At 40.0% G+C, this 21,702-nt stretch overlaps 1 protein-coding gene across 9 annotated transcripts in view; it reads left to right on the top strand.

Moving 5' to 3' along the window:
- Nucleotides 1-21,702, top strand: part of EBF1 (EBF transcription factor 1) — a 398,849-nt gene that overhangs the window by 18,955 nt on the left and 358,192 nt on the right. For all 9 annotated transcript variants that reach the window (XM_067732416.1, XM_067732413.1, XM_067732411.1 and 6 more), the window contains 2 exons: nt 1,586-1,659; nt 11,116-11,184. In XM_067732416.1, coding sequence (XP_067588517.1) covers nt 1,586-1,659; nt 11,116-11,184 — 143 coding nt within the window. The remainder of the gene's footprint in view (nt 1-1,585; nt 1,660-11,115; nt 11,185-21,702) is intronic.

The following is a 21,702-nucleotide window of genomic DNA, read 5'->3' as shown; positions in this document are numbered from 1 at the left end:
TCCACAACAGGAGAGGCCACGGCAGTGAGAGGCCCGCGTAAGGGGGAAAAAAAAATGTAGGGTTATAACAGGCTAACCATATAAATGCTTTTGATGGGCCAATGGTAGAAAATGTTTTCTCCTTATGCAGGTACTTTTTTTTTTTTTTTTTTTTTTTTGCGTACGCGGGCCTCTCATTGCCGTGGCCTCTCCCGTTACGGAGCGCAGGCTCAGCGGCCATGGCTCACGGGCGCAGCCGCTCCGCGGCATGTGGGATCTTCCCGGAACAGGGCACGAACCCGTGTCCCCTGCATCGGCAGGCGGACTCTCAACCACTGCGCCACCAGGGAAGCCCATGCAGGTACTTTTTGTCATTTTTAAATTTGTTTCAATTTTTGTTTTGTAATGGAGTTAGGTAAAAAAGTCAGAGCCTGCTCTGAAGGTCTGCAGGTCTGCACACATAGTGTCATAAGCTATCCTCCATCATTTACAGTTCTAAAAGTCTCAGGTTCATAAACAAGCACATTCTAGCCAACTATAAGTTAGTTACTGCAGTTTCTGTGTATCATAAAAAAAGGATAGTCTCTGGTTAACTTAAGTAGTTTCATCACCAAGAAATTGAGAGTTACCTGAATGTGTGAAAGTAATTTTGTTAACAATTTGCAGCTGCGTTGTATTAGTACTATGCAGTGCTACATTGTTAAGTTAGTTAAAATGTATCCCCATGCAGAGCCCTGCTCTATCCATAGCTGTGAGCTTTTCTTTGGCCCAGGTGTTAACATGTAGATCTTCCAGTAAGCAGAGGTCTCAAGGAAACTTCCTGGTGACCTTAAGGAAAATGTTTGTACACATATTACTAAAAACAGACAAAAACATCTTGGCTGGTGAGGTGGTTTGGGACTCCAAATTTTGAGAGTCAGATGTAATTCTTCTTAGTTGAGGGAGATAACTATGGCTTAACTCCCCCTGCCCCAACCCTGCCTGTCCCCCCGCATATGCGGGCGAGTATTACTGTTTGGGTGGTTATACACCCCAGAGAGCACATGTTTTCAACCTGTAGGCAGGAAGGATTTCCCCTGATGGATGAATCATCTCAAGACAGTGAATGGACTCATTAACCATACCCTCACTTGTTTTCTACTACTTACCTCTAGAATATTACATGTTGGAGTTGGAAGTAGTAAAATGAGGCGACAAATACGAATCATTTGAAAATAAAATCCATGTGTTTTTCTGTATTTTAAATCACTAGTATCTCAATCTGCTAAGCCTTCTGGGTTTTTCCTTCCCCATTGATTAGATTTATTTTTATTCTGAATTGAAGAGAGAATTGTGGTTGTCTTGACGACAGAAGCCCATCTCATACAAGGATCCAAAGATGTGCGTTATAATAAGGAGGTTGATGGGACAGAGAGGAACATATCCCCTTCCACTCAATTTGGGTTGATCCTTAACAACTGTCTTAAAACAATCAGCCCAGTGAGGCCTTTGGCTCTGAAAGCTAATTGGCCTTGCGGCAGTGGTGAATGGTCAAGAATTTGACTGTGGTAGTTTGTCCTCTGCTACTTGGTTCCATTCTTAGCTCAAATCATGCCTTTGTTTACAGGCCATAGTGTATGAAGGCCAAGACAAGAACCCAGAAATGTGCCGAGTGTTGCTCACACACGAAATCATGTGCAGGTAAGAAATACCTTTTTCTTTCCCTTTAATTAGCAAAGAGAAGATGAATTTGTATCTCAAATCTAGGTGAATTCAGGTCTATTTTTGGGTATATGTTTATCTTCTGTTAGACAGTCTAAAAACTGTTAGATGTGAGTATTTGGTAGTAAAGTGTCAGGCATCACAGTGGTTCTCAATTATTTATTAGATTTCATCCTAAAAAACAAACGTTCCAATTTTGATACCGCATTGTTAATGGACACAAAGCAGTGCCCTCTCCTTTTTCCTTTCAATTGAGTAAAATACAGTATAACCCTTCTAGTGTTAATATATGTGCTCAACTGCATTGCTAGTAAAATAAGAGTTCTATTGAGGTCAGCAGAAACCTCTGTTTGGATAAGACTTGAAAGTTATAGTTCCCCTTTTTAATTCTTCCACTTAACAATGTGACCGTCCGTACATAGGCATCATTCCTCCCCACACCAACCCAACATCTGATCTCTTAATCTTAGTTACCTTTTATATAACTATGACAATGTAGCTAACATTTCTTAAATGTAGTGAGCTTTTGGAAGGATGGCAAAGATGAGTCACTGAAAGGTATAAACATTCATGTTGTCCACAAATGAGTATCTTTATTTTTGTCTGAAGCTACGTTTGAAACCAGGCAAGCAGACCACATTCACTTCCATGGCCTCAGCCAACCCTCCACATGGGAGAGAGTAAACCAGAGAACAGCCTTGTAACTTGCAGTTTAGGATTCTAATTCTTTGTAAAATAACACTGGCACTTTGCTTCTGATATATTCTGAGTAATTGGATAAAGCATGACGATGACACTCTGCATCAGGGAAGGGCTACTAATTGCTTTGTTAGCCACTCAGGCTCTCCTGGCACAAAGCATGCTTGGCTCCTGACTGTTACTGACCAAACCATTTAGGAGTTTCAGCTGCTGCTTCGGCATGGGTGGGTTTATTTGCTGCCCGCAGACTTGCGGGGAAAGCAATCTGAAAACTCTACAGGTGGAAATAAGATAGAAAAGAGATTATTGTGTTTCCTTAGTGAAGTCCCAAGTAGTAACTTCTTCTATATCTGTAATATGTATGTAAAAATTTCTTTTTCTCCTTTTTAAAAAACATTCTGCGAATATATTATTCTAAAATGTACAGGAGTTTCACAAGTTTTCACTTTAGTGATTTGTAAAACTTGTTAATTGTTCCGAAAACAGGTTGCTTCTCTCTAACTTTAAAGCAGCAACAAAATCCAAAAATATGGTCATGGATTTCGTAGAAGATATTAGGCAAAATTAGTGTCATACTGTATACAACAATTGCACAGCTAAAGCTGAGCTGCGCTCTTCAAAATAAAATGAGTAAAATCATTTTGAAAAGCATTAAAAAAAGACCTCCTTCGTATTACTATTTTTCCAGCCATATCTCTATTTCGTCTTCCCACAATTAGCATGTTGTTAGAATGAATTTTCCGTATTCTGTTCCATGTGATTCCAGCAAACAGGAGACAGGAAGATGGATCTCAACCAATAGGCCAACTAATATCTATAAATCATAGATTTGCATCTCATATCTGTACTTGTTTGGACTATGCTAGAAATTATTCTTAAGATACTTAAGATATATTATGCCTTTCACACACAAGCCTACACTCTGTTAATGCAATTTTTATTTTTCTTGTTCTGGAAATTCATTGGTCCAAAGTACTTTATGATGCTGGTTGATGTGCTTTACTGCTGACGTTCTTTCTATATTTTAGAAACATAAAAATAGCAAAAAATAAAATTCTCAAGCCACTGAAGGCAAATGATGTTTGTACTGCATGGCTAAGAGGGAAGAGCCATATTCAAAATGTCATCCTGCTAATGCTACAGATGATGGTTTTCCTGGCTGCCTATAGATGTGTAAGGGGTACTGTTTGTTTACCAGGCCGCCATGACCCTATTACACAAGCCTGTCATCTATTGTGTGGCTAACAGTCTTTTAAATTGCAAATCTGATGCTCTTTAGGGGGCTTTAGGAAAAAAATTCTCACTTTCCACACCATCCTATTTCTCTTGATTTCTTGCCGGTTGTAAGTGGAAGTTGGGATGTGCTGAATTTGCACCAGGGGTGCAAATGCAGGCTCAATTATAAGCATAAAATTAGAGTCTGTTCACCATTAATCAGCCTGGCTAATTGCTATGCACCACCATTAACCATATGGTGTGAAAGACAGCTTGCTCTCCCCAAGATGAAATTTCTTCACTGCAGACATGAAATAGTGAGGGCCCTGGATTTTAAAATAGGTTGTTTTAGATATTTAATTTCTAAACAACTTTCTGCAGTGCTTTCTATCAAGGCTAACGGCACAATAAAACTTTGCATTTATGTCACAAAAGAGGTATATTTATAGTATGTTGGAGCTACCGGTGAAGGAGACACAGAGAATTTAGATCGACAGGAAAGGGCTTGGGATGATTCTGTTTTGTTGTCATCAAAGAAAAAAGAAAAAAAATAAACACCAGGGAATTGTGTATTAGGTGGTTACAAATTTAAAAAATCAGTTTTGTTTTGTTGAGAGGGTAAACCTATTGCATGAGCTGTCTAAAGGACTTACTGCCATGGGATTGTTATTATTGTCTCTCTTTGAGACAAAACCCCTTTGACTTGATGGCATAAAACTCTTTCCATGGAATTCTGGGAGAGGTTCTGCATTTTTGGTAAACTGGAATTTATTATACCAATCATCATTATTACATTTTGCTAATACTTGGTGATTAAGCTCTTGAAAAGTATGGCCCCATGAAAGATTTTTAGAAGCAGGATTCATTCCACAAAGCATTTGATTATAAATGCATCTCCACATCCTGTGTTTAAAATGTGAATGGAAAATAGGAACTCTACTTGGTAGGTGTGTCCAGTTCCTAGCCCCCCAGGCAGGGCAAAACAGATTTTCTCCCTTTCCAGTGAACAGGACAATTGCAGGGGATGGGTGCTGTATTTAGGAAGGCATTTTTTCCCCACTGTCAGTGCCTAACATCTTGTGGACCATGAGCTCCCAGGGCTAGCCTGGTTCCTTGATATGGCTTGTTCTTCCTTCCTTTTTGGCTGGTGTATTCTCATTTTTTTCCTTTAGATTCCCACTTACGCATTCCTGGTTGTTGGCCTGAGCGAGGTCCCCTTATTATTCATTCCTGTGATATCCTGCGCTTTTCCTTCATAGCATGCAGCACATTGTAATTGTGTGTCCAAGGCCTGTCTTTCTTTGCTGGACTAAGAGCTCCTTGAAGACAAAGAAGTTACCCAGTTTTCCTCTCTGCTTTAGTTGCCCATGTGTGAAATGGGGAGAAACTATTACTTCTCTCATAGGGTGGTTGTTAAGATTAAATGCTGTAATCCCGATAAATGCTTATCATGGTACCTGACACATAGTAAGTGCCGAATGTCTATTGTCATTATTAATAGTAGCAGCAGTAGTATTAGTATTGATATTAATAGAAGCAGTGGAAGTAGTGGGCGCAGTAGTAGCAACATCTGCAGTGCCTGGTTAAGTACCTGGCACAGAGTTGCTCAAAGGGAAAGACGGTAAGAGAATATTGAAAGGAAGGGAAGTGTCTACTAAAATGTTAACATGCTTTGTTCATTCTAGCTGTGCTGTTAAGGATATTTTCATTCATTCTTTTAGCACTTACTATGTGCAAAGCACAGTGGAACAAAGAGCCAAAGAGGACTGCCCCTATAGTAGAAGAGCTGACAGGTTAGCCTGGGAGAATGAGACTCATAAAACAGATAACTAGACAGCAGTGTAGAAAGGGTAGACAGGGATAAGAGGTGAGGCCAAAGACCACAGCTGCTCAGAGAAAGGTGGGTTTTAGCTGCAGGGATTGGGAGGAAGGTGAAACAGGACCCGGATTTTAGAGGGTGCATGAAGGAGCGTTTTGGTCCATTTGTTGGCAGTCCAGGCAGGATTTCTCTGGGGAGAGGTCTACAGATCGTGGGCCTTTGGCCTGGAGCTGGGCAGAGAGTCAGGGCGAAGGATAACCAACTTCTGAGGTCTTTTCTCAAAGGTGCAAAGTAAAGCTATGGGCTTACGTGGGATTGACAAGGATAGGTGAATAGAAAGAGAAGAGGCCATGGATACATCCTTGGGCAACAATCTCATTTAGTGTGTTCGAGAATTAGGAAAAAGAACCTTGAGCATACAGAGCATAGAAATAAAAGGAGGGTGTTTCAAAGTTTGGGAGCCATCCATGTAATAAGTGTAAGGAGATCCAGATAGACTTGAATACTGAGAAAAGCACCAGAAAGTCACTGGTGAACTTCAAGAGAGGACATTCAAGTTGGCGCTGAGGCCCAGAAGCCAGCTTTTATGGGGTTCAGGTGGCAAGGAGTGACGGCAACTCTGGCAAGGGGACAGTTGGACAGTGAAGAAACCAACTCAAGAGAAAAGAAGGAGTGTGTCTTTTTTTAAAGAATGGAAAAACTTAAGTTGGTTAACTGAGGGAAAGAATGAGCTTATTACTATTAATCAGACTATTCAGATAACTCATATATCTCATTCTCCAGCCACTTTGGCTAAATGGGTAAGATAATCTTCCTTTTTGTAAGGCTTAGAGATGGAGCTGATGCTTTCCTCCACTTGAGAGAGCCTCTACTTATGGGAAGAAGTTCCATGTCCCTAAGATGAGGATCTGCAGGCCTCGTGACCAGGAAACAAGTATATGTTTCTTGCCATGATTTATGAAGCCATGTGTCAGTGCACTAGAGAGATGCCACCTGTGTCATGCTGCTAAGGAAGAAACTCACAAGCTTGCTTTTCCCTGGACTGGCTTGTCCGAGGGATGCACAATCTTGCTGGGGAAAGGGCTGCTGTTTTGAGTCCACAGTGTACGTAGGACACCGGGTGCTGGGTCCCCACTCCAGTGATGGGCCACATTGCTCTCCTGCCACTTGGGTTGCAGGTTGTGAAGGGATGTGAAGTAGTGGGAATCCTGCCCTGTGACAAAGCAAATGAGGAAACTCCAAGCCCCCTGGCAGATTCCTGCTTTAGGAAGCAAATGCCAGGTCTGTGCCTGGTGCAGTGCCTGACAAACACAGTAGGAGTCTAAAGAACAGCATTTGAAGGGATGAAGATCCATCAGTCACACAGTAATGAGGACATGATTGGCACTGTGATTTCTTCTGTTAACCTGGTAACTTTTCCCTTGAAGTGCTCTTGCATCTGTTGTTCCAGGTACTGTATTGTTTCAGCCCGAGACCTCTCCTGCCTTAAACACAAGTGAATCTGTTCTCCCTTCATTCTGTCCTTCTTGCTTAATGCCTGCCTTGTGTATGGTGCTGGTTGGTACCCACCTTTCTCCGTCCTTCTGAGTTCAGTAGAGGGACATAGGGAGCAGTTTGGCTTGGAGAAGGGAGGAAAGAGAAGGCAAGAAAGACCATCACAGGGAAGGAAGACAGGTCCTTGCTCTGCTTGGCTCTGGGTTAGAACTAGGGAGCTTTATGGGGTTAGATGCCAGCTCAGCCTAAAGGAAGACCTTCCTTCCCCAATTTGCAGTTGATTTTTAGTCTTTTAATAGGAAAATAATATTGCAATACAAAGCAGAAGACTGCAGGAGTACAGAAATAAAATATATATCCTCTATATTTCCCCACTTATTCCACTCCTTATAGGCTATTTCTTTGAAGTTTCTATTCATTCATTCAAAAAATACTTCCAGAGGGCCTACTGTGTGCCACACTCTGTTCTACTTGCTGGGGACCCAGGGATGAACAGAACAGTCTAAGACCCTTGTATTCAAAGACAGACAATAAATAAGAAGACAAATATAAAAGACAATGTGATGAGTGCTAGGAAGAAAAGTGAAGCAGGATGAGGGGCTAGAGAGCTCTGGGGGTAGTCAGGGAAGGGCTTCTGCAGGCTGTCACTTTGTGCAGAAATTTGAGTGAAGTGAGGGTGTGAACTGGCTTGTGAGACTATTTGTCTCTTCCCCTCACTCCCTTCCTCTCTCTCAGTCTTTCCTTTTTTTCTCCTAGAAGTAGGACCATACCGTACATACTATTCTGCAGCTTGGCTTTCTCAGGTCATAAAATGATGTAGATGGTGTGTACAAACTTCTTTCCGTGATGGTGTGTACAAACCCACCTTCGTTCTTTTTAATGCTGCACACAGTTCCATATTTACATGTATATATGTACACACACATATATGTATATGTGTATATGAATATATTTTAAAAGTGGGCTTAAACTGTAGACAGTGTTTTGTTGCCACTCCAGACGCAGAGCAGAGCCCAAGAATCCCGTTTTGGGGATGACGACTACGTGATGCAGTGACATGACTTGAGAGGCAGGAAAGCAGGAAACCTGTTGGGCTATTTTTCATACTTTGTATAGGGTTTTATAAATGATAAATGACCTTCAGCCCTTAGTCTGTTTTCCTTTCTTCGTTATTCCTATTTTATTCCTATTCTGTTAGTCCTATACACTTCTGTTCTTCGCATCTGCTTTTTTCCCTGGGTCCCTTGGGGCACAGCAGAGAGGGGTGGTTCTCACTTAGGCTGTGCTTCGATTCAGCTGGCTGCACTCCAGGGCATTTTTATTTTAAGGGGATGAAGACAGTGCTTAAGGCACAGGGCATATCTGAGGCCCAGTGTGGCCCTTGCTTGGGGAGGTGGTCTGGTGTATGGGGTGGGATGGAGGTGAACGTTCCTTTCCTCAGCAGTGTCTGCTCAGAGGGTCAGCTTGGCTTCCTGTATCTGCTACCTTCCTATTTTCTTGGATTGTATTTTCCCCAGTACATTACATTCATTCATGAAGTCGTCCAATCCACCAACCAATATTTGAGCTTCTCTATTCTGTCCCAGGCCTTATGCTACTCACTAGGTAAATAAAATTGACAGTGTGTTCCTTTATGAAGCATATGAGTTAGTAGGGGAGGGGGTGAGAGGAGACAGTGACCAAAAAAAATGCAAATATATATGTAAGTATATAATTTGCTTTGTGTTTCATGCCCTGAAAGGAAAAACCAGAGGAACCTATCAAGTGTCAGGGCTAGCTTCTCTGAGGAAGGAAGAAGCTTAGAGGCTGAGGCCCAAAGAGGGGGTAGAGGCTGGCTAACCAGGCAGGGCTTGGATGAAGAGCAGTCCAGGCCTGGAGGCCTGCCCAGACCTGGGCCTGAGGTCAGACTGAGCGTGGCCCATTAGAGAGATTGAAATTGGCCAGTGAGGCTGCAGCTTGGCAAGTTGGAGGAGAGTGACAGGAGACTGGGAGGTGGTCTGGCCATAGATGTATTCTCAGTGTGGTGGGAAGCCATTAAAAGGTCTTGGGTGGTGAAGTGACACAGTCCAGTTGACATTTTGAAAAGATCACTGTGGCTGTCATGGGGGAGGTGAAGAGTAGACACAGAGAGACCAGGTGGGAGGCCACTGCAGGAGTTAAAGCGAGAAAGTGAAAGTGACTCAGATGAGGGTGATGGCAGTGAGGAGGGAGAGAATCACATTGTCTTGAGATGTAGATGCTAGTCTGAAATCATCATCAGGTGAGTTGGAAGAGTCCCTGGAAGGCATTCAGTCCAGGCAGGACAATGGTGAGGGTTTGACCAATGGGGATTTGCCCAGTCGCTGTTTTGAAAAAGAAAGGAACAAATGGAAAATAGAAAGGAGAAATAGGCCTTCCCATGCATTCCTTTTATCCCTGGGAAAAGACCTGGGCTCTGTCCCTGGGCTGCTTTTGGAGATCTGAGCCCTCACACTTAGAGGTGGGTACCACAATCACCCCATTTTACACATGAGGAAACTAAGACTCCAGGAGGTGGAATACCTTGCTCCAGCTGCCACAAGCCACTCGGATTCCAGAGTCGGTGTGCTTAACCACTGTGCTCTTCTGGCAAAGCCCTTGAGATGTAGGTGCAGGGGAGCAGAGTTCAGGGAGGATGGAGTTTAGTTTGTAAATTATTATTATCTTTTGTATGCATTTCAAAGACTGTACTCCTCATTCCCTTGTTTCTTCATCTTAGGTATTGGAATCCTTTGCGCTTTCTATCCCCAGAGTACTAGTATAGCAGAACTCAGGCCTGGAGGAAATAGTTTCCTCTAAATCAGAAAAGGAAAGGCTCTTAAGGGAGTGGCATGGTTTTTAGCTGGGGCTTTGACAAAGGAGATACAATTCTTGCTGTTGTTTTCTGAAGATACCAGAAGCAAATCGAATGAGCACCAAATATGGAAGCTGATTCTCTTTTCAGAGATATAGTTACAGCCAGAAGAGAGACTTCCTAACTTTGCTGAAAGACTCCCTGTGCAGGCATATATTTCTGGGTCCTGAAAATGAAGTTCAGTGTTTGTTTCTCTCTAGCAGCTCTCTAAATTTAGGCTCTATGATTCACTAAGTCGAATGAGTCTGTGTGTATGTTTGTGTGTGTGCGTGCGTGCCTGTGTAAGCGAGAGGGAGAAAAGTGCATATTGTGGTGCAAGGCAATGTATAATGCTTGGATAACTCCCTCACCTCCTTGACTGATCAAATACGTGCTTTTATAGTGTGCCCTTGGGTGTAGACTGGCCAGTGGACACATTTCTTATTTGCAAACAAGTCTCAGATGGATAGTTTTCCACTGACCATGGGTAGTTTTCAAAAACCCTAATTTTTCACTTTTTAGAAGCATCTCAGGTTAAGAAAAAACTGTCAACTTTAAGGTCACACATGGGGTGGGATTTTGATAGTAGGTGCTTTACTTGCCCACGTCTGCCTTTTCTCTGACCTAATAAAGAGTGTCCATTGCCAGGCTTTTGCCAGGCTTTGGAGCAACTGTCCTAAATGCTTCCAGGAAACTTGCACAGTGACCAGAGCAGGGCACAAAAGCCAGAGGATGTGTGGATCTCTATTTTCTTTTATCTTGCCTCTTTGTCTCGATTATTGTGTTGTACTTTTATTCTTACATTCTGAACATGGTTCAAAAGCAAACAGTTACAGTTTTAGGATTTGGGGAAGGTTGTGGTTGACGGAAACGTCTCCCATAAAAGAGGAAGGAGAAGAAAAAGGAATCCATTTAATACAAAATGACTGGAGGGGGAGAAATCACTCATACCTCATTATTGACGCGTTCCACACAATTAGTGTGATCTTGAGGGAAGAGTGTTTAAGCCACCCACAACCCTGAATATTCTCATTGGGTAGATGTAATAATAATGCATTTCACAGTGAACTCTTCCAATCCTGCGGGCAGTGATGGGAAGACCCCATCTTAGGGCTGTCAGTCCTCGCTCTGTGGGAGTCCCTCTCCCTCCCTCCTTTGTGCAGGGAGAGGTTAAGCCTGGCCATTAACCCATAGGTGACCCAAATAGAACGTTCTGTCTCAGGGATCCGTTGATTGCCAGGTATGGCTTTGTGGTAATTCTAGCATTTGCAACCCAGCAATTTGAACCTTCTGTCTGCCTAAATGATGATTTTACATGGTAATGGTTGTACTAAATCCTCTTGCTTTTGCTCCATAGCCGCTGTTGTGACAAGAAAAGCTGTGGCAACCGAAATGAGACTCCCTCAGATCCAGTGATAATTGACAGGTAGGGACCGCTCTACTTTCTCTCGGTTCTTTTTCCTCATTATAATGAAACACCTGTCTTGCGTGGCTCATGGGTGAGGGTTAGGAAGGCATGTGGCCGAAATTTGCCTGTTGGTCATGACTTCAGCTGCGCCGAGCTATTGCGATTCCTGGGAAAGCCATATGGGATGTTCTTTGGAGGCCTGTTTTCTTGGATTGCTCCAGTTTTGTGTCTGATTCACGCTCCTAAAGGCATATTTTCTTCTTTCTTGCCTTTCTGTGGCTCAGTCCTCACGCTGTGCCAGGAAGCTTCAGAAATAAAATAATAATAGTTTGTGATTTATGAAATGTGGTTGGGTGCTTATAAATATTTAACTTTTATTTGAAAAATGTTTGAATCATTATCACTTTTAGCTACAGTAGTTCTGTTGGACGCAATCCATCTACATTTTAAGGTTTTATTTATGCATAAAAGCAGTTTTAAAGAGATCTGTGAACCAAGATTTTCTACAGTAATTTCCCGTGTTTGATTGTAGCTCACGCTGCCTTGTAGTTGATTAATTTATCCTGCTTGTCTTAATTATTGTGTTTTTAAACAGAGCCATATTACTAATCTGACATGACCAAGTAAATCACTGTAGAACAATAAATCTGTTTTAGTTGTTCGGCGCAATTTTGAGTCAGTGTGTGCACAGATAATGCAAAGTTGCATTCCAAATATTCGTTTTATATTTTAATTATTGAAATTCATTGTATGGAAACATGTATAATAAACCATTTGTTACATAGCATTACTCATTGGGAGTTAAATGGCCTGGAAGGTTTATAGATACTGTCAGTTGTCAGCTAGGACAAGAGCTAGCACCCTCCGTTAGCTGGAAGAGTCTTGCAGGTAAGACTGACTGATCCCTCATTGAGGAAATCAACAGCTGAACAAAAGTCCCTTTTGGGGTTTGGTAATAATGATTTTTGACACCTCCCCCCTGCCCCGCCCACCCATCTGTCTTTCCAATTCTTTACCTTTTGGAGGCTTGCTCTGTCATTTTTCAGTTGACTGAAAAAGTGTTTGCTTTACTGTAATTTGTGACAAAACATAGGTTGTTGATTTTGACTTATGTGATTCTTCAGGCTTAAACCCAATTTTGATTGCCAAGTAGCTTTATAAAACTTACATTTCAATCAGATATTTTAACTAAATATCTTTCACTAATACTCACCAAAGACATATATCTTTGCTTGATAAGTGACGTTTAATATCTTTGATTCAAAGTTTGAAACATCAACGGTTTAGTGTGTAATGAAGTTGTGTGCTGCCTATAGAATTAGCATAGCATGTTTATCTACAAAAGCAGACATGCCATTATGTAATTTCTTTTTTCTGCAATGGCAGATAAATCTTCAAATGAATAAGATAAAAAATAAATATAACCTTTGTTGTTTGTTTCACTTAAATACCTCTCTTCAAAATGCCATTTGTTATTTTAAGCAGATTTTACTCTTCTATCAAAAAGAAAGTGTTCTGATCAAAGGACCAGCCCAAATATTCCCCCAAACTTTGAAACTATCAACATTCGGTTCTGCCACACGGTTTCTTTTGGTTCAGATGATAAGAACCTTACTTTGCCACCCGCAATGAAAACACTTTTTTTTTTGCTTTTGAATGGGTTAAGCTTTTAAGTTCTTCGTTTGGTTTTAAGCCGTGACTCTGATATAGAAGGTTGATATGACTGTGGTTTGAATAACATTTGATTTTGACCTGTTTCTGTGGGTTGCGATGGCATAAGAAACTTGACTCAGCAGCGCTGTAATTAGCCCGGCCCGTGTTTTTGAAACAGGATTGTGTTACCTGGATTGCATTAGTGTGGCTTCTATTGTTGCCGCCTTGCATCTGTCCCAGTAGGGTACTTAAAACCTTTTCTTGGCTGGGGTAGTTCAAACAATTTAGGCAAAATAAGTATGCACTTTATACTGTCGGTGGCTTTAGAGATATTACTCATGACATTTATCCTTTTCATTTTTTCTTTTTTGGTTTGACAAAGTAGAAAACGGTGTTAGCCAATCTTGGTCTCTTAAGAGAAGGATACTTGAAAAACGGCTGAAACCCAGGGTATCTGCATGAGTCCCAACATATGTTTATTTGCTGGCTGTTGCCACTGTCTCCCGTGAACCGTCTTTTCAAGCAGTGATGCCAGCTGATATGCACAAACCCATTTAGCTATTTTTATTTGCATCTGAGTTTTCAGAATTTATTTGTCCTTCAGTCTGCCAAAGGTTTTAAAAGCTCCAGTCCTGTCTGTGCTGATATGTGAAACTTCCATTTTTAACAACAAGCGAAGAGAATAACAACAGGAAAAGAACTTACACAGGGAAGGGCAAAATAGAAGAGATTTTTCAATTCCATAAAATTGCTGCAAAGGAAAAAAAAATGATGACAACCGTGTTTGAATTTCATACTTTCCAATTTGATTCTATATTACCGATTGCATAATATCTGTGTTACGTGCTTAAGGTTTGATTTGCTTTCAGATTTATGGATGCGAATCCCTGCATATTTTGTAAAAATAGGTTATGGGGCCTGCATTCAGTAGCAATAGTAACTGTTTTTACAAGATGCATACAATGTGCAATTATAGAGCTGAGGGTACAGGCAATCCTTGTGTTAGGATTTAGCATAGGTTTAACACGCAGTCACCTTTTGGGCACCAATAATTTTTAGTTCCCTTTGCTTGTCCTTCGGATTTTGGAAGAACAGTGCTATTTTTATCAGTCAAAAGACTTTTAGCAGTGGTTATTCAGGAAAACTATTTATAGGATTGATAGAAGAGGCTTTCTGGTCATACGGCAATGGTACAGGGTAAGCTATTTCTGTGTTAAATTTTGGCTGTATTTTTTGCTGCCGGTGATTTGGGGACATCAGGTCGGCATACTCTATCAAAAAAGTGAAATTAACAAAATCAGCATTTATATACTGTGATTTAGAAAATGTGTTTCTACTTTCTTCTTTTATATTAGCGTGCGACAAAGTAAGAAAAATATGACCCCAGCTCTTTTTACGATTGTGACAATTTGTCAAGTCACTTCAAACGAGTTTGGAGGAAAATTTCTGTAAATGTACAAAGTGGGCATGTGGAGTTGACTGCCAGGTTGTTTTTCTGCCTAATGCCAAATGGCTTGATTGAGAATTATAAAAATCCAGGTTGTGCCCAATGATCTAGATATCTGGGCTGTGTAGACATGGGAAAAGTCAAATGTGTTATGTTTAATACCTGATGACCAGGAACTAATAACAGCAAATTTCATTATCGTTGAGGTAAAGGGCTATGTGTGGTAAATATTGTTAAAGTAAAAAGCAAAAAATGACTTGCAGTTATTGGATTAAGGTGGAGATTGATTTAACATATTCGCGTAGCAACTCATATTTGAATTTAAAAGGTTTGCAATAAAATTCGTGTTTAGAAATTGAATAAATTGTAGTTTTATTAAAACATTGGATATCCTTGTGTCCTAACCTTTTTCATAGGAGTTATCTTAGTTCAATAAATAAAACCTCATTAGGCTATTCCCATTTCAACGAGTTTATTAAATTTTGCAGGAGTAATTAGCATAAGCTGGGCTAATTTTTCTGGAAGACTAATGAGGGAGGTTCTTAATTAGGTTTACTTTGTAAGAATCAGAAAAGATGATAATGACAAAAGTCACATAGGGTAGTCTGAATTGGGAACCCAGTTTTTCTGAATTCATAAAAAAACTTCCATTTTCTATGTGGAAACTTATTTATAAATGCTTGAACTGAATATATTAAGTGTGCAGACTGTTATTCCTTATCTAGTTAGTTAGGATTACTGTGCATTCTAGATTTGCTTCACAAAACTCTTTATTTTCCTTTGAGCAATGACATGGATGAATACAGATGGTCTTAACAAAAACATTTCTTTCTCCGAAGTATGCTATAGGATTCCTTTCACATAGAGCCCTAAAGTTTCCGGCCAGATTTGTACACTTACTTCCAGTAGGACAGGATAGGGGATGGCTCAATACTTGTTTGTTTGTTTGTTTGTTTCAATTTAAGATCAGTGTGATTGATGAAATAGTTGGATCACTAAATAAAGGGAGAAAATAAGAGCCCAATTCTTCATTTCTTTGTGCTGTGGATCATGAGAATTGACAAGTGGACTGTTTTCTTTTAATAGATAGAAATAATAAAGGATGAAATTCCTCCTCAAATTATCTTCTCCTGTCTTGTGTGAATTTAGACATAGTCCTTTCGGGATATAATGTGGCCTGAGTAACTGGAGAGTTTTGGGTCCCTCACGGCCAATATTAAAAACATGGATTTTTAAAGCCTGCCAACTAATATCCTTGTAAAGATTTTGGGTTTGCTTAGTGCAGCTTTAACAGATTTGTCTTTCTTTTCCATTTATAGGAATCTCTGTATCTACATTTGAGATGTAAGCCCTGACATGCAACATTTAAAAAAAAATACATGAGTTTTGTAACATGAAGAATTTAGCCTGTTCGGAATTAGCTCTTTAGGCCACACTTACCCAAGGGTCTCCTAAAAAGAAAAAAAGAAGTGTATATTTGTCTTTTTCTAGGATTTTCTAAAGATCTTTCACAACTCAATCACTTTCACCTAGGTGACACTAAATGTGTTTTCTTTACGATTGTTGTCTGAAATAGAATGTTCAGGAGTGAAAATATTGGAATGGCCATTTTACCTGTTGAATTACGTCAGGGTTGTTCAGAGAAACAATTTTATTTAAGATCCATTCTTCATCTAAGAGGTTTAAATGCTGTAATAGGACTTTTCAGAAAAGCGCAGTGTTGTCTTATCATCAAGCTAAGTTCTCGATTAAATCGATCCTGATGTGTTTATGTAACATATATATTCATTTGTATAATAGGAAAACAATAGTAAAACTTCAGAATTAGAATATAATTGAGGTTTATTTTTAAACATTGAGCAGGGTGGGCTATATTCTAATTCCTATATCTACAATCCTAAAATGGTGAAGGCATCAGGTTCCCTCGACAGTAAATGATTTCCCTGTCCTTTATAATCAAACTTAAATCTAAAAATTCACTAAAAGTTTTTCCTTTATTTTCTGTAAAAAAAGTCCTCAACTAACATGAACATAAACATCCTTTTATTAAAGTTGCAGATGAGGCTTTTAGTCAGAGTTTCATGGCTTTATTTCATTGACCTTTCAACTCATTATTTTGGTCTTCATCAGTTTTTAGAAGGACCAACCACTAAACATAATCACTCTGCAAGGTGCACAGACAGCTACCTAGGGCTCAAGGAACCAGAGGTATCAATGCATTTCTCAGATTTCTGATATGACTTTTATATTGCCTGATTTCCTAACTTTGAATGCTCCATTAAAATAAAAGGAGGAGGAATTCACCCTTTAAAATTGCCGCAGGCAGGATAATTGCTGTCCTCTTGGTTGGTTTGAGAGGTTTGTGTTTTTCCAAAAGTGGAAAGGCAGCGCTGACCCAGCGCTGAGCGTGAATTTATGGTTGTTTATTAATCCTACCGTATTTAAACATTTGTTTTCTCAGTGGGAATTCATATGTGATTATTAGCGATGAGACTTATGTGAGAGACTATCATTCTAAATTTTATCACATATCAGATAATACCGTTCTGAATATGAGATGAGCCTGTATACTTGTGTGCAGTTTGCTACTGTGATAAGAAAATAATGAATACAAAAAAAAAGAACATAACGAATACAATCAGCTAATAGCAGTCTATATTCCATTTGCTATCAGCTGTTCCCAAATACACAACCAGAATACATTCAAATGGATTGCAAATATGCTGACAATATATCATAATGCAAAGTACTTTTACATGGTATAATACTACTGCAGACACCGTATAATGAACAACAGTGGTTTTCCTGTAAAGGAAATAATGGCAGCAACTTCCAAGAAATGTATTTAACGGAGCTTCAGAGAATCAGCAGCGCATATGTGTAACTGGCCTGGGTGTCAGCCCATGGTGTAGGTTTTAAATCCCATGTCATCATAACTTTGTTTTTGTAACAGTTCTGGAAAAATACAGAAAAGCAGTACAAACTCCTCTGTGTGTCATCTAACAACTTTGCACAGTTTGTGATGAGAATATATCATTATATTAAATATGCTTTTACTTTTCTAAAATAAATTGCTTAGAATGGGGGAAAAAACCCAAATCCCTCCCCAAATGCAACTCTCCATTGATAAATTTTACTTGTTTTTCCCTACTTCAGGCACCTGACCAAACTCTTTAATAAAAATTGACCAGATTTTAAAAACTCTGTTTAGAGGCCCATGCATATAAAGAGATGGCATTTTGGTCTTTTTAATTTGCATCAGGTATTATCTGAAATAGACCATTAATTTTTCCTTCTCTCTCCTCCCACCATCTCATCCCTCCCTTTACAAACCGTGTAATTGTATACCATCCTGGACAATATAAAAGTGACCTAAATACTCCAATTGCAATCAGTGAAATATGGTGAACAGTACAGGTTTGTCTTTGGTTGCTTGCTGCCTTTAAAGGTGTGTGTAGATGGAGATAAATCTCCCTCGCAAACTCTTTCTCCAGTTACAAGCTTTTGTCCAGAGGTAAATGAAGGTTTTAACGTTACAGTACTTATTGTAATAGAATTTTAATTGCCTTAACCCTGCTAATGTGTGAAGCTGAGTGTGTGTGTGTGTGTTTGTGTGTGTGTGTATTTTTCATGAGGAGGGGAATCAAGCCAAAAAAAAACCCTGCATATTTTTCGTGGGGGGAGAGGGGGTCACATATGGTAAATGATGCAAACTTAATGAAACTGGTTCTGGGGAAGAGAATGCCATTGGTGTTTCATCCATGTAATGTATATTCCACTTTCAGGGGGAACAGCGTGATCCTCAGTGTGCTTTGGGGATTTTTATTTTTGAAGGTGAAGTGCTTGGTTCCAGGTCCAAACTTGCCTCCAAACCCTACTTGGAAAGATGTAACTAGACAAGCTGGCAAATTATATAGCTTGATCCCACACAATAACCTCTAAAATGGCACTCGGTAACTATACCATCCTGCTAACTGTTTGAGGCACAATAGTTTTGTAATATAATATAAAGTAATAGTGTTAGCCAACACATCTTTAATAAGATATTGTTCGTGCCTTTGCCATATGCTACAGAGCAGCCTCTCACTCGGTGGGCCTTTTGATTCCTCTCAATAAGATTATTTCAAATACTCTAATCCTGAATCATTGACATGAATACAAAAGCCTAGTGACATCTAATAGATGCCTCTTAGCTTTGCTTTTCCTCTTGTTCCTTTCCTTTTTCTTCTCTTTTTACCTGACAAAAAGCTTATAGACACTTGGGCTCTGTCTCTCAGTAGCAGCATGGGGGGGGCTCCTCATGAGATATAAAGGAGGAAAAAGGACTGACAGAGGCCCGATAAGCTACAGAGTGAAGGGCCATAGATTAAAAGTAAATGCCAGTAAATCCTACCCTGTACACTTAACTTGTCCTTTTATTGTTTTCTTTAACACTTTCCATGCCAGGAGAGGGAAAAAAGAGAAAATAATAATCACATTGCACGTGTCCATTTTTAATCTGGACACGGTCACTATACGTATCGTATAGTGTTTTGGCAAGATTCTCAAATTTTGGTTCATGTCAATGTTATGGTGGTTTAAAAAAATGCCCCTTTAATCAATATCAGGACTCCCTCAAGAACTGTTTTTTTTTTGCTCATTTGCTGCTTGATTGACCAAATATTGATACTCTCTATGTCTGGTGGGTCAGTGGGTGAGTAGGTCAGAAGAGCCCTTCTGTAGGGTATGAACACTCATGACATGGCATTTCCAGGTTGAAGTACCTTTTTCTTTTCTTTTTATTTTATTCATTTATTTAATTTTTGGCTGCATTGGGCCTTCGCTGCTGCACGCGGGTTTTCTCTAGTTGCTGAGAGCGGGGGCTACTCTTTGTTGCGGTGTGCAGGCTTCTCATTGCGGTGGCTTCTCTTGTTGCGGAGCACGGGCTCTAGGCGTGCAGGCTCAGTAGTTGTGGCTCGCGGGCTGTAGAACGCAGGCTCAGTAGTTGCGGCGCACGGGCTTAGTTGCTTCATGGCATGTGGGATCTTCCCGGACCAGGGCTCTATCCTGTGTCCCCTGCATTGGCAGGTGGATGCTTAACCACTGCGCCACCAGGGAAGCCCTTTCTTTTCTTTTTTAATCAATGAATTGGAAATGATCAAAGTGAAAGATCAGGATATCTTGTTCCATGATGGTAGCTGATGCTTTTTTGTGTGACCTTGCTCCCTGCTGTGCCCCAAGCGTTGCCTGCACTGGACGGTGCCTTCTACACAGGCTGGAGGTGAGATTGAGGCAGCAGAGTACAGGCAGAAAACTTGGCTAATGGTCAGAGGTTGTTTGCCCTCCACCTTCCTAAAGCAACCATGATTTGACTAAAGCTTTTTCTTTTTTTTTTTTTTTCTGTCGAAAGGTCAGACTATCATGCTACTTGCAATTTATTTATCATTGTTCAATAGAACAATAACTTCCCCCTATTTTGAATATGCTTTCCATTCATTAGTATTCTGATCTGTTAGTAGTATCTTAAGGCATCATTTCTGATAGTCTTGGATGCACTATTGGTTGAAGTCCCCTCACAAAAGGAAAAGTTAGTTTGAAGAACCCTGGACCTGTGTCAGGGTTGGTTCCTCTCACATGTACACACACACACACACACACACTTGTTACAAAGACAAAAACAAAGATGAAAAATGAGATGTCTCTTTTTTATTTATTAGGAAGTTCTTTAGAAAAGAAAGTTGGTTAAGAGTTATCTTTGAAGCTATTACAATGTTGAAAACTTGTGTTTCGCTACACGGTCTTTTTTTCTTAAAGCCAGATTCTAATCTCAGGTGTATGGCGTACATCTCAGAATATCTTTCAAAAAATTGAGTACTTCTTTCTGTGGCTATAGGAGTGGGAATGTCCTCTTCTGGCCATCCGGCATGTTTTCTTGAAGACCAGCATCTGAATCCTGGCCTATGAGCACCTTAAAACAAAAGAAACAAAATGCCTGACCATTGTGAATTTAATAGTAACTTACATCTGAATGGAACTTGCAAAGTTATTGGTGGCCTTTAAGGTGTAGTACTTCAGAGAGTTCTCTTCACACAAATGTTAGGGCACAAATTAACTCCATTTTACACATATGTAAACTGAGGCACACAGCTGCAGGAACTTTATTAGTGACAAAGCAAGTGATTAGAAAATCGGTGTCCTAGCTCTCAGCCTGATCTTTTTCCTTTTCAATTGCACAGCTGAAATAAAATACTGTTTTCAGTATTTCATGTAGCCTCATTTATTTTTCTTGGAATCCACATTTCATCCTTTCCATGAATTAATCTAAACCTTTTTACCTAAACAGTTTTCTAGTATATCTGGCACTTAACTTCTGGGATTAAAAATAATAGTAATAATATAACATAAATTGTACTCATTGCTAGAGCAATATTTGAGTTCTTGTGTCCTCATTTAATTTGATGAGTAAACCATTGTGTGTTTCACTAGGGGAGAAAACAGGCACTAATCCAAAGAGAAAACTGGGAAAAGGCAGAGTATAATGGAAAAGGCCTAGAATTTGGAGGCCATTGGCAGAAAATCAAATTCCTCCACCATTAATTCCCAATACCTGAGCCTCATGGGGTTCAATTTTTTTCATCTTTGAAATGGGAAAGTCATCTCAATTTTGAAGAATTGCGTGGGTTAAAATACCTAGCACAGAGTTCGGCATATATTAGGTGCTTGAAATCAGGCAGCTCTTGCAATCTGAATATAATATATTCCATGTGGATTGTTATTCTTAATGTGATGATTGCCATGGTACTTTCTAATAAGCAAAATTACCTTACTGAAGTTTATCGTGGTGACTCAGTCCTTTTGGTGAGGAGTTACTCATTTTTTTTTTCTTTCCACAAATATTAATTTAGCGTCTACTATATGCCATGCACTGTCTTCAGGGTTGGGGATAAAACAGTGAATAAGACACACATGGTTCCTGCCCTCGTGGAGCTTTTAGTGCCTCAGAGTTGAAAAACAGAAAATTGGAATAGTAAGTGTAGAAAAGAACATATTGATTTTTTTAAATAAAATAGGAGAATGTTATTTCAGATAGATAGAGATCATGGTGCAGAGGAAAAATATCCCTGGGTTCAAAGTTGCCTGTTAGCTCTTACTCAGTGGTATTGAACTTGGGCAAACTCCGTGGTTTTATTGCACTCTCTGAGGCAGTCTGCACATTGGTTAAGACCACAGGCTGTGGAGTCAGACTGCCTGGGATCAAATCAGACTGCTCTGCCGGTGATAACTTCGGGCTGCGGTCAGATCGCCTCACTTCTTTAAGCACCAGTTTCTTCATCTGTAAGACCAGGATAGGAGTAGTAGTTCCTACTTTATAGGGTTGTGGTGAGGAATAAGTAGATAATGCGTGGAGAGCACTTAGCACAATGCCTGGCACATAAATCACATTCAATAGAAGGTGG

The sequence above is a fragment of the Pseudorca crassidens genome, chromosome 3, assembly GCF_039906515.1.
Source record: "Pseudorca crassidens isolate mPseCra1 chromosome 3, mPseCra1.hap1, whole genome shotgun sequence".
In the NCBI taxonomy this organism is placed as follows: domain Eukaryota; kingdom Metazoa; phylum Chordata; class Mammalia; order Artiodactyla; family Delphinidae; genus Pseudorca; species Pseudorca crassidens.
Note: the sequence above shows the minus strand (reverse complement) of the source record. Positions and strands in the feature narration are given on the sequence as shown.